The sequence below is a fragment of the Elephas maximus genome, chromosome 7 (genome assembly GCF_024166365.1).
Source record: "Elephas maximus indicus isolate mEleMax1 chromosome 7, mEleMax1 primary haplotype, whole genome shotgun sequence".
In the NCBI taxonomy this organism is placed as follows: domain Eukaryota; kingdom Metazoa; phylum Chordata; class Mammalia; order Proboscidea; family Elephantidae; genus Elephas; species Elephas maximus.
In genome coordinates this window covers 130,620,451-130,632,916 of record NC_064825.1, presented here as the reverse complement: position 1 = coordinate 130,632,916, position 12,466 = coordinate 130,620,451, and the positions used below count along the sequence as shown (strand labels likewise).

Here is a 12,466-nt window from a genome sequence, read left to right as displayed (position 1 = left end):
GCAGCCTGATGGTGAGAGGTGTAGGCGGGAGACCACCAGATTGTCCAGTGTTGCTCTCATGCCCACCAGTTGGCGGGAAGCCAGATGAGCACAGAGTGTCCCTCCCTCCCCAGACCCAACCAGACCACTCAGAGCTGCTCAGCTCACCCCAAGCCCCTGGATCCGATCCCCTGGCAGGCAGCCCTGGGACTGGACAGCTTGTTTCCATAAGTAAGCCTTCTCTTTAGGACCTCCAGGGCGGGGCCTCAGGCTCTTTTATTTTTTTTTCCCGTTTTTTGAGATTCAGTAAACACAGAGGGGACCATGGCTTCAGAAAGCCCCTCCAGCTGTATCTTATGATCCAAGTGTCTAGGCCACCGCCTTTTCCCTAACTGCCACCCCTCCCTCCAGCCTGGCAGTTGCGGATCCCAGAGCCCCTCCCAAGAAACAATGCTCACAGCACAGCTTCTCTTACAAATTTTATTGGTCCTGGGAAAGGGAGGCAGGCACCCCTCCAACCAGGGCCCCAGAGCCCTCACTGTTTCCCATTGCCGTTGATGGGGAGGTTCACGTGCTCTGGGGAGGCCAGGAAGGCCTTGAGCTTGGGTCTCGCACAGAGTCGAGCCACATAGGCCGAGAGCAGGGGGAAGGCGTCCAGGCAGCCGGGGGCCAGCACTTGGTGGTTCAGTAGCAGGTCCAACAGGTTGTAGTCAGCAAAGGATATCTGCGGGCAGAGGGGTGAGGGGGCTTCAGCGGGCGGGGCAGACCGCCTGGCTGGCATCCACCTCGGGTGGCTCACAGGGCCTCCGCATCTGTTTTCCCCTCTAAAGGTGCTGTGGCGGGGCAGACCGCCTGGTCGGCCTCCACCTCGGGTGGCTCGCAGGGCCTCCGCATCTGTTTTCCCCTCTAAAGGTGCTGTGGCGGGGCAGACTGCCTGGTCGGCCTCCACCTCGGGTGGCTCACAGGGCCTCCGCATCTGTTTTCCCCTCTAAAGGGTGCTGTGGAAGGGGCAGACCGCCTGGCCGGCCTCCACCTTGGGTGGCTCACAGGGCCTCCGCATCTGTTTTCCCCTCTAAAGGGTGCTGTGGAAGGGGCGGGGCAAGGCCACCACTCACCTGGTCTCCCACGATGAAGGCTTGGCCCCCATTGTTCTGGGACAGCAGAGTCTCAAAGGGCTTCAGGTGCCCGGGCAGGGCCTTCACATAGTCATCCTTGCCTGCCTCCTGCTCAGAAGATGCCGCCGTGTACCATCCTCCAGCTCATGCGGCCGCCCACCCCAGCCCTCAGACACCCCCTTCTGTCCGTCTCCCCTCAGTGATGGCACCCCCCAGGCTGGGGACTGGAGGCCCAGTGCTCTCTGCTCAACCCACGCCCAGGCCATCACCTAACCCTGCCTGTGCCGGCAGCTAACTCATCTCTACCCCGTTCCCACCTTCCCAGGTTACTGCAACACTCAGAGCTGGCTCCTACCAGGGTCCTTCTAGGCCTCACATACTCCTCCATGGCTCCCCACTGCCCAGAAGGTCCAGCACGCTGGTTCAGGCCTTTCGGAGCTAGCAGTTCCGCAGCTCAGCTTCTGATACTCAACCCTCTCTCTCTCTCTCACACACACACGCTCAAGTACATAGGCACACACGTTGCTAGAACATATTGATCACATACCTGCACACACTCAACCACACATGCATATACACTCAAATACATGCACACTCAGACGTGCACACATATGCTTGTACATGCACACACGCACACATGTGCACATGTACACACACAAGCTCACATACTCATGAACACATGCACACACGTTCACCTATGCTGGAACACATGCTCACCCTGGTGCACACTCTTGAACACTTGTGCACACACTCACATATACACGCACACATGCTCATGCCCACGTGTGCACACATGCACACACACACACACACACATACATGCTCTGCCTCTGCTAAACTGGTCCCAGATCCCCAAATGCATCTGAAAGTGCCAGCCCCTCCTTCCAGAAGTTGGCTATAGATCCTCGACCTCCTCCTCTAGGAAGCCCTCCTGGCCTCTCCACTGAGGCCGATGTCTCCCGTCCTTGTACTGTTCTGCCATTGCCTGTGGCTTGTCCATAGTCCACCCCCAGGCAGTGAGGGCAACGACTGTCTTGTCCATATGGTCTCGATCTAGCACAGAGCCTGACCCAGCCCAGATGCCCTGCCTGAGGGGCTCCAGCAAGTCCCTGTCTTGGTTTGCCTGCAGTGGCCAGCCAAGGCCAGCACTCACGTAGTTGGTATAGATGAGGGTGACGTATTTACAGCGCAGGTCCTCCACGCCGTCGTTCGCCACGTCCACCAGGGCTGCCTCCTTTGGGTTTTTCCCATAGAGTCCTGGGGGATGGGAGAGGGGCAGCATGACTGGGCACCTGACCAACACACAACGCTTGGCTGACCCACTGACAGGCATGTGGCTGACTTGGGCCTCGGTGGGAGGAGGGGAGAGGATGTGGATACACGATGGGAGAAAGGAACAAAGGAACAGATAAGCTGGACACACTGTAGGTGCCCAGGCTCAGTAGGGGCAGCCTGGAAAACTTCAAACAGGGCTGGACTTGACCTTAGGCTAGTTACACAATCTCAGTGGGCCTCGTTTCCTCAACTGCAGAATGGGGTGCTCTCCAGTCCACAGGGTTGCTGGGCAGCTTGACTTAAATGGACAAGGCTCAGGTGGCTGGCAATGAGAGGGGCTCAGGAACGCTGGCTGCCGTGCCATACCCCTGCCCCGGGCTGGGCCCCCACAGCTCCAAGACTCACCCAGGGAGCGGCCCAGGTGCCGCAGGATGGCATTGGACTGGTACAGGATGAGGTCTCCGTCCAGGAACTTGGGGAGCTGCCCGTACAGCTGGGGGAGGGAATACGGTGCAGTGAGGGGTCCTGAGCTCAGCTGCCCCCTCCCAGTCTCCCCCTAGGCCCAGCCCTGTTCGGCCCAGGTTGCGCACTCACACAGGAGGCCTTAAGCGGGCCCTGCAGCCAGTTCTCCATGGTTACCACCTCCTCCTTCCAGCTCTGGCCCTGGTCACTCAGCAGCATGCGCATGGCCTGGCAGCGCCCTGGGGAAAAACAGGGGTGTGGGGACAGGGCTCTCATCCCACAGCACACTGGGAGGGGGCAGGTCTGGGGAAGGGGTGAACACTTCTGCCTTTGGGAGCCTCTGGGAAGGGACGGGGGAAGGAGACTCAGGCCCAGAGCCACATGAGGGAGGGATAAGGGGACCTGGAATCTCCCCAAGGTGGGTGAGGGGTCCCTAGGCTGCAGCGCCTGCCACGCATGCCCCCAGACATAGGCCCCTACCTCGAACCGGGAAGTAGACAATGGTGTAGGGTGGCACTAGGAAGACAAAGAGACATTTATCAGAGCCTGGGAGAAGGGTGCACCACCTGCCCTCCCTAGGGCCCCATCCCCAGCTCAGAGCGCTCAGGACCCCTAGGAGCCGGTCTCTGCACTGGGGGCTCCAAGGGGCCCGGGGAACCCCCATCCCACAATGGATGCGTCCTAGGCCCCTGGGATCCCCTTCCCGGCACTGGGGGAGCCCCGACTCGACGCTGGGAGGGCCGGCCCCTTGGGAGCCCTGGTCCGTGCTGGGAGCTCTTCGGACCCCTGGGATCCCGGTCCCCACGTCGGATACGCGCCGGCCCCTGGGGCCCAGGCCCCGCGCAGACTTACTGGTCGCAGTCGCAGGCGGGAATGCAGACAGGGATCCACCCTCAGGCTTTGCGGCCTCTGAGCTTTATAAGGCTCAGCCCTACCCCGGCCCGCCCCGGCCCACCCCTGCCGCCCCGGCTGGCCCAATTGCCGAGTCACGGTGCTGGGCGGGCCCCGAGCTGCAGCATCCGGTAGGGTTCCAGGGGACAGCGCAGCCTCGTCAGCACCCAGCCTCGCAGGGGGCGCCCTAGCCCGCCGCCCACTGAGCCCGTATTCGGCGCCAAGCACCCATCCTGCTGCGCTTGGCTGGTCATGGAACTGTGGGTGGTTGGAACCCACCAGATGCTCTGCGGGAGAAAGCCGTGGCAGTGTGCTTCCATAAATATTTGCAGCCTTGGAAATCCTGTGAGGCAGTTCCACTCTGCCCTACAGGGTCGCTATAAGTCAGAAACAGACTCCACATCAATGCGTAATACTGTTTAAAATCCTTCAAAAATAAAACTTATATGTAAATCTAACAAGATATTTGCGTGTTGTTCCTTTTTTTTTCCTGCTAAGAATAAAGCAAAAAAAAAAAAAGAGCTCAGATTTTGAAAATGTACTAGGTGGGTTACCATTACCCAGCTTGGTTACCGTTAACCCAGCCAAACCCACTGCCATAGAGTCGACTCGGACTCAAAGCCACCCCATAGGGTTTCCAAGGCCATAAATGTCTACGGGAGCAGACTGCCCCATCTTTCTTCCGGAGCTGCTGGTGCTTTCAAACTGCCGACTTTTAGGTAGCAGTTGATCACTTTAACCGCTGCGTCACCAACATGCATACGAGGCAAATGGAAACTCTTAAAAAGAACCCAAAATCTTTCTCCTTCCAAAAAAGTGGGTCATCTAAAGTCAAACCTCAAATTAGAGTAACTTGAGTTCTCTCATTCTGAACGCTGCCCCCTAGCCCAGTGTTTGATCATTTCAATGTTGTAAACACTTCCCCTTAAGGAGACCGCTTTAGATCCTGACATCTGGCTGTGGACTATTTGAGCTCTCCCCTTGTGAGTTTTCTTATCTTCATTTGCTTTCTCAAGTCTAACACGCTCAATAGAAAGCTGGCAAAAGTCCCTTTCATTCTTTAACTCCTTCAAATTTATGTCTTTTCATATTTGTCAAAATTTGAATTTTTGTCCTAAAATTATGCATATGCATTTATTCGTTCTATTTATAAGATATATGCATTTCTAGTTCCACAGGTAGTAGCACATGCAAGGAACATATGACACGCTTATAAGAACGGTTTAATAAATCATTGTGTATGCCTGTACAAACATACGTACACTTACTGATAAAGGTTAAAGACTACAGCCTTCAATATGGATTATGTCTAAACGTGAAGAAGGTGAAAATTCTCACAACTGGATAGATAAACATCATGATGAATGGAGAAGAAATTGATGTCGTCATTGATCTTATTTTACTCGGATCAGTAATCAATGTCCGTGGAAATAGCAGTCAAGAAATCAAACAATGTGTTACATTGGGCAAATCTGCTGCAAAAGACCTCTTTAAAGTTTTAAAAAGAAAGATGTCACTTCGAGGACTAAGGCAAGCCTGACCCAAGCCGTGGTATTTTCAATGCTCTCAGATGTGTGCAAAAGCTAGACAATGAATAAGGAAGACCAAAGAAGAATTGATGCAAATCATGGTATTGGCAAATTATATTGAAGACACTGCAGACTGCCACATGAACAAACAAATCAGTCTTAGAATAAATTCAACGAGAGTGCTCCTAAGAAACGAGGATAGTGAGATTTCCAGTTTTTTACTTTGGACATGACATCAGGAAAGACCAGTAAGTACAAAAGGACATCATGCTGGTAAAGTAGAAGGACAATGAAAAAGAGAAACCTCAAAGAGATGGGTTGACCCAATAGTCACAACCATGGACTCAAGCGTACCAACGATCATAAAGACAGTGCGGGGCCCGGCAACAGTTCATTCTGTTGTACATAAGGTCGCCATGAATCAGACTCAACTTGACAGCAACGAACAATAACAATAACCACAATCCTAAAAGGAACTCTAGACAGTCATTCAAAACAGTGATTTAAAACTGAGGTCTTTGAACTGTAACCTACTGGCCAAATTTGACCTGCTCCCTATTTTTGTAAATAAAGTTACATTAGAACACAGCTGTGTCCATTTGCTTACGCACTAAGGGTGCTTTTGCGCTATACTGGCAGAGTTTGGTAGTTGCAACGGATACCATCTGGCCTTTACGGAAAAAAAAAGTTTGCCAACTTACTGCTTTAAAGAATCTTTAACGCCATTTGCTTCACAAATATTTCATTCACATAGAATAGATATAATAGCAAAATGTCTAAGACATAATGTTAAAGTAAAAGTGTAAGTTACAAAATGATCTGAATTAAAAAAAAAAAATGCAATATATACAACAGAGCCCCAGTGGCGCAGTGGTTAACAGCTACGGCTGCTAATCAAAAGGTTGGCGGTTCAAATCCACTAGCCACTCCTTGGTAACCCTATGGGGCATTTCTACTCCATCCCATAGGGTTGCTATGAGTTGGAATTGACTCAATGGCAACAGGTTTGGTTTTTATTGGTTTTTTTTTTTGTTATGGATTGAATTATGTCCCCTCAAAATGTGTGTCAACTTGGCTAGGCCATGATTGCCAGTATTGTATGATTGTCCACCATTTTGTTATCTGATGTGATTTTCCAGTGCGTCGTAAATCCTGCCTCTGTGATGTTAATCCCCAGTGTGACTGTCAGTTTGTTGTACTGTGGGGCTTGCGTGTTGTTCTGATGTTGGAAGCCACGTCATTGGTATACCAGTAGGGTCACCCATGGAGGACAGGTTTCAGCGGAGCTTCCAGACTAAGACAGACTAGGAAGAAGGACCCAGCGGTCTACTTCTGAAAAGGATTAGCTGGTGAAAACCTCATGAATAGCCGCAGAACTTTGACAGATATAGTGCTGGAAGATGAGACCCTCAGGTTGGACTGCCCGAAGAACGAACAAGCCTGTCTTGCAAGAAGTACAACCAGAATGCTCCTTAGAAGATGCTGAGACTACTTCTTACATACTTTGGACATATTATCAGGAGGCATCAGTCCCTGGAGAAGGACATCATGCTTGGTAAAGAAGAACGTAAGCAAAAAAGAGGAAGACCCTCTCTAAGATGGATTGACACAGTGGCTGCGACTATGAGGATGGGGTAGGACCGGACAGTGTTTTGTCCTGTTGTACAGAGGGTTGCTTTGGATCGGAACCAACTCCACAGCACCATACAACAACAACAGCATGATGTTAATAAGGCAAGATTAGAGGCAGTTACGCTAATGAGGCAGAACTCAATCTACAAGATGAGGTTGCATCTTAAGCCGATCTCTTTTGAGATACAAAAGACAGAAGTGAGCAGAGAGACATGGGGACCTCACACTACCAAGAAAATAGTGCCAGGAGAAGAGCTTGTCCTTTGGACCTGGGGTTCCTGCACTGAGAAGCTCCTCGTCTAGGGAAAGACTGATGATAAGGCCCTTCCTCCAGAGCCAACAGAGAGAGAAAGCCTTCCCTGGAGCTGATGCCCTGAACTGGGACTTCCAGCCTACTAGACTGTGAGAGAATAAAGTTCTGTTTGTTAAAGGCATCCACTTGTGGTGTTTCTGTTACAGCAGCACTAGGTGACTGAGACACCACCCACTGTGGTATTTCTGTTACAGCAGCACTAGGTGACTGAGACACCATCCACTGTGGTATTTCTGTTATAGCAGCACTAGGTGACTGAGACACCATCCACTGTGGTATTTCTGTTATAGCAGCACTAGGTGACTGAGACACCATCCAGTGTGGTATTTCTGTTACAGCAGCACTAGGTGACTGAGACACCATCCACTTGTGGTACTTCTGTTACAGCAGCACTAGGTGACTGAGACACCATCCACTGTGGTATTTCTGTTACAGCAGCACTAGGTGACTGAGACACCATCCACTGTGGTATTTCTGTTATAGCAGCACTAGGTGACTGAGACACCATCCACTGTGGTATTTCTGTTACAGCAGCACTAGGTGACTGAGACACCATCCACTGTGGTATTTCTGTTACAGCAGCACTAGGTGACTGAGACACCATCCACTGTGGTATTTCTGTTACAGCAGCACTAGGTGACTGAGACACCATCCACTTGTGGTACTTCTGTTACAGCAGCACTAGGTGACTGAGACACCATCCACTGTGGTATTTCTGTTACAGCAGCACTAGGTGACTGAGACACCATCCATTTGTGGTATTTCTGTTACAGCAGCACTAGGTGACTGAGACACCATCCACTTGTGGTGTTTCTGTTACAGCAGCACTAGGTGACTGAGACACCATCCACTGTGGTATTTCTGTTATAGCAGCACTAGGTAACTGAGACACCGTCCACTTGTGGTATTTCTGTTATAGCAGCACTAGGTGACTGAGACACCGTCCACTTGTGGTGTTTCTGTTATAGCAGCACCAGGTGACTGAGACACCGTCCACTTGTGGTGTTTCTGTTATAGCAGCACCAGGTGACTGAGACACCATCCACTTGTGGTATTTCTGTTACAGCAGCACTAGGTGACTAAGACACCATCCACTTGTGGTGTTTCTGTTACAGCAGCACTAGGTGACTAAGACACCATCCACTGTGGTACTTCTGTTACAGCAGCACTAGGTGACTAAGACACCGTCCACTCTGGTACTTCTGTTACAGCAGCACTAGGTGACTGAGACGCCATCCACTTGTGGTACTTCTGTTATAGCAGCACTAGGTGACTGAGACACCGTCCACTTGTGGTATTTCTGTTATAGCAGCACTAGGTGACTGAGACACCGTCCACTTGTGGTATTTCTGTTACAGCAGCACTAGGTGACTGAGACACCGTCCACTGTGGTACTTCTGTTACAGCAGCACTAGGTGACTAAGACACCGTCCACTGTGGTACTTCTGTTACAGCAGCACTAGGTGACTGAGACACCATCCACTTGTGGTGTTTCTGTTACAGCAGCACTAGGTGACTAAGACACCATCCACTTGTGGTGTTTCTGTTACAGCAGCACTAGGTGACTAAGACTGTATACATATATACAGTCTGATAGAAACCAACACTTCAATAAAAACCAAAAAACCCATTGCCATCATGTCAATTCCAACCCATAGCGACCCTACAGGACAGAATAGAACTGCCCCATAGGGTTTCCAAGGAGCGGCTGGTGGACTTGAACTGCTAACCTTTTGGTTAGTTGCCAAGCTCTTAACCACTGCACCACCAGGGCTCCCAATATACCAATAGGTTGATAGTTTGGTGGAAAGACAGGTGATTTTTTTCTTTCATTTTTGAAGTTTTTTTTCTTTTTTTAAATCTTTTTCATATATTGAATCTGTTAGAAAAGTTTTGGCTGCAAGTCATAAAAACCTGGATTAGTAGTCTAAAACATGTGAAAATTTATTGTTCACTTAACAAGGAGCCGGGCATCCAGGGTTCATTCAAAGTTATAAAATGTCATCAGGGGCTGAGGTATGCTCCATACTCTTATAAAAACCTAATTTTAGAACAGGATGAATATTTAGGTAAAATGAAAAAAAGAATAGATTTGAAAATGTTCAGAGACCACAGACATGGCAAGATTTCAGAATAATTACATTTGCGTGTCAGCTTGGATTGTAGAGTCAGAATGACTCATCAAATTCGCCTTTCTTTTCCTGTGTTTGCCGGCTGTGGTCTTGATGGCTCCAACTCATGGTGGCCTTATGTATAACAAAGCTAAAATTTGCCCAGTCATGGGCCATCTTCATGATCGTTGGTATATATTTGCTGACAAACTTGGAAAATTTATTTACCTCCCTCAGTTAATAAATCTGTAAAATGAGCTTAACAAAAGAATGCCTTACAGATTTCCTTTGTGTACAAATGTTGGAGAAATGAAGAACAAACATCTTCCTTCGATTTCAAGATTTTTCTTGCCCAAGAAACCAAATGCTAACCTTGAAAAAACTCCTCACTACAAACTTTTTCCTGCCAGCTGTCTTTTTCACCTAAAGTTGCCAACTTTTTCTTTCGTGCTGAAGGCAGTCTTACTTAATTTAAATTTCAAAAGGGCTGCAGGTGGGTGGAGGGCCAGAGACCACCTTGGGACTGGGTTATCAGCTGGTCTCAGCAAAAGGGGGAGGCAGGGTTCAAGCAGTCATGCTAAGATCAGCCAGCGGGTTGATCTGGTATTCTTCTCCCTCCCCTTCTCTTTATAAGCCTCGTTGTAACCAGCCTACTTAGAGCCATTTGGTTTTTGGGGGGAATCAAAATGGCCTCCCTACATGTGTATAGAATAACTGCTCAGATTAAACCTTAGGTTTCAAGTTCTTTGAGTTTTGATTATCTTTAACAGTAGTAACAAGTTAGCACCAATAAAGTGCTTCTAAAAGTGCCAGCATGTAATAACCACTCAGTGCCTGTTAGGACTTATTAGTATTAATATAAATATTAATGAGAATAAATGGCTTAGTTTCTTAGTCCTTGTACAACAGAAATACCACAAACGAATAGCTTTAAAGAACAGAAATTTATTTTCTCACAGTTTGGGGTGATAAACAAAACCACTGCCATCGAGTCAGTTCCAACTCATAGCGACCCTATAGGACAGAGTAGAACTGCCCCATGGAATTTCCAATGAGTGCCTGGTGGATTTGAACTGCCGACCTTTTGGTTAGCAGCTGTAACTCTTAACCACTATGCCACCAGGGTTTCCATTTAGGGTGATAGAAGTCTTAATTTAGGGCACCGGGTCTTGGGAGGGTGGGGAAGGGGTGTGGACGGCACCAGGTGACACTGTCAGAGGGGATGATACCAAAATGACTGTCTAATAAAATTTCCGTGGAGTGTTTCAGCAGAAATGTGTTATTTTTTATAAGAACATCTCTGTAGTTAGCCGTAACTGCAAAAACATTTTTCGTAAACCCAGCTTAGCCAAGCCCACTGCCATCCTGTCGAGTGGATTCCGACTCATAACGACCCTACAGGGCAGAGTAGAACGGCCCCAGGGTTTCCAAGGAGCGGCTGGTGGATTCAAACTGCCAAACTTTGGGTCAGCCGCCAAATGCTTAACTTCTGTGCCACCAGGGCCCCAGCTTACCTGTACCAATACACCTACAAGGCTAAAACTCTATGCTAATTTGCTTTGTGAAAGTTCTAAGGCCTTCCTGTCAGAGCTGTCAGTATTACCCAGTTAAATGACTCCTCAGATCTGGAGATTTCGGCTGCAGGCTGAAGCACGTGCTGTTGTTTTCAGTTGCTGCCAGTGTTTTTATAGTTGCTGATTTTGTCAAATTTTCTGGCATTTTAGCTACGATATTATGGTAATTAGTATTTGTGAACCTATATCAGTAAGTTTTTTTTTTAGAATGAAGTAATAATTAAAGGAAAAGAAGCGATATACGGGAATGACGATATACCGCTAAACATTCGTACAAAAAACATTACTAAGGACTCTGTATGACCTAGTAAGAGAGGAGGCCCGGCGGGGAGGGGGGATGACAGAGTTATGGCACTGGGTGACACCAACCCTCGTGACATCACTGCCCGCTCCCAGCTCTGCACTCTTGTCCCGCAGTGGGATCTCCTTACCCACTCTTGTGCCCTCTGCACTTCTTCCCCAAAGGGGTGCCCTGGGCCCATGGCACTCCACATCCACGCCAGGCCCCCAGCACCCCGGGCACTCACCAGCACTTGTCACTTACGGGGATGCCCTCGACTCACTGCTTGCACTCTCGTCCCGCAGAGGGCTCCCCGCTGCACCAATGCCTGCCCACAGAGCCACACGCTCACCCCGACAAGGGTGCCCAGGGGCCCCACGGGACTCTGCGCCCACACCCAGCCCTGCATGCCTGGCGCACTCCCCCTGCTCATCCTGCACAGGGACGCTCCAGCTACACAGGTCCACTCCCAGAGCTGCACACCCCACGCACCTGCCCCTCAGAGGGCTCCCCTGGGACCCCCGCCGTCCCACTGCACGTGCAGCCTCTTCCAGCTGGACCACCCCTGACCTTTCTCCCGTGGACGATTTGCTAACTCCCCACTGTGGGGTGTGCGGACTTATGTTAAGGGGTGGGATCTGGGTTCTAGAAGTTCAGGGTGGACAGAGGCTTTGGGGCTTGCCTAGTCCCACCTAGTTCCTAGGCTTGGGTCACACACACAGACACTGGTTCCCACAGACAAAAGACACAAACCAACACTGTACAAAGACACACCCGCCGGCCTGGCCTGTACACACACACAGTAGGTTGTTTTTCCATAAACATCAGCCATTTGGATGCTACCTTCTGATTCTTGTCCTAGTCATGTACCCGGATACTATTTGCAGCTTCTTCCACTCAAGCTTGCTTTGAAAAGATACCTTGTTTCACTGCTTTGCCCCCAAATTGGAAAACCAACCTCAGTTGTTACAAGCAGACAGTAACTATACACATAGTGACAATGACAACAATAAGACAAAGGTCCCCAGGCTGCGGAAAACTCCACGGCCTCAAGCCACTTGCTTAGCCCATCCCAAAGCTTTACATTGGAATCCTGTTTCCTTTGTATGTCTCATAGAGTTTGGATGTGTCATCAGGAGGGACCAGTCCCTGAAGAAGGACACCATGCTTGGTAAAGTAGAGGGTCAGCGAAAAAGAGGAAGAATCTCAACGAGATGGATTGATGCAGTGGCTGCAACAATGGCTTCAGGTGTAACAAGGATTACAAGGATGGCACAGGACCAGGCAGTGTTTCGTTCTGTTGTA

General features: G+C 49.8%; 1 protein-coding gene across 1 annotated transcript; it reads right to left on the bottom strand.

The window, feature by feature from the left end:
* Nucleotides 1-445: 445 nt before the first annotated feature.
* GSTP1 (glutathione S-transferase pi 1) lies at nucleotides 446-3,755 on the bottom strand. Its single transcript, XM_049892712.1, has 7 exons — nucleotides 3,684-3,755; nucleotides 3,312-3,347; nucleotides 2,964-3,070; nucleotides 2,775-2,862; nucleotides 2,248-2,351; nucleotides 1,095-1,202; nucleotides 446-703 (listed from the first exon to the last, which is right to left on the bottom strand). Coding segments are annotated over exons 1-7 (633 nt in total). The 5' UTR covers nucleotides 3,685-3,755; the 3' UTR covers nucleotides 446-514.
* Nucleotides 3,756-12,466: the final 8,711 nt, after the last annotated feature.

What these genes read in the sequence shown, in the direction of transcription:
- GSTP1 (XM_049892712.1), bottom strand. An exon ending in GCCCGCTTAAGGCCTCCTGT is followed by an intron (nt 2,863 to 2,963) that starts GTGAGTGCGCAA and finishes TCCCTCCCCCAG; the next exon opens with CTGTACGGGCAGCTCCCCAA. An exon ending in GCACCTGGGCCGCTCCCTGG is followed by an intron (nt 2,352 to 2,774) that starts GTGAGTCTTGGA and finishes CCCATCCCCCAG; the next exon opens with GACTCTATGGGAAAAACCCA.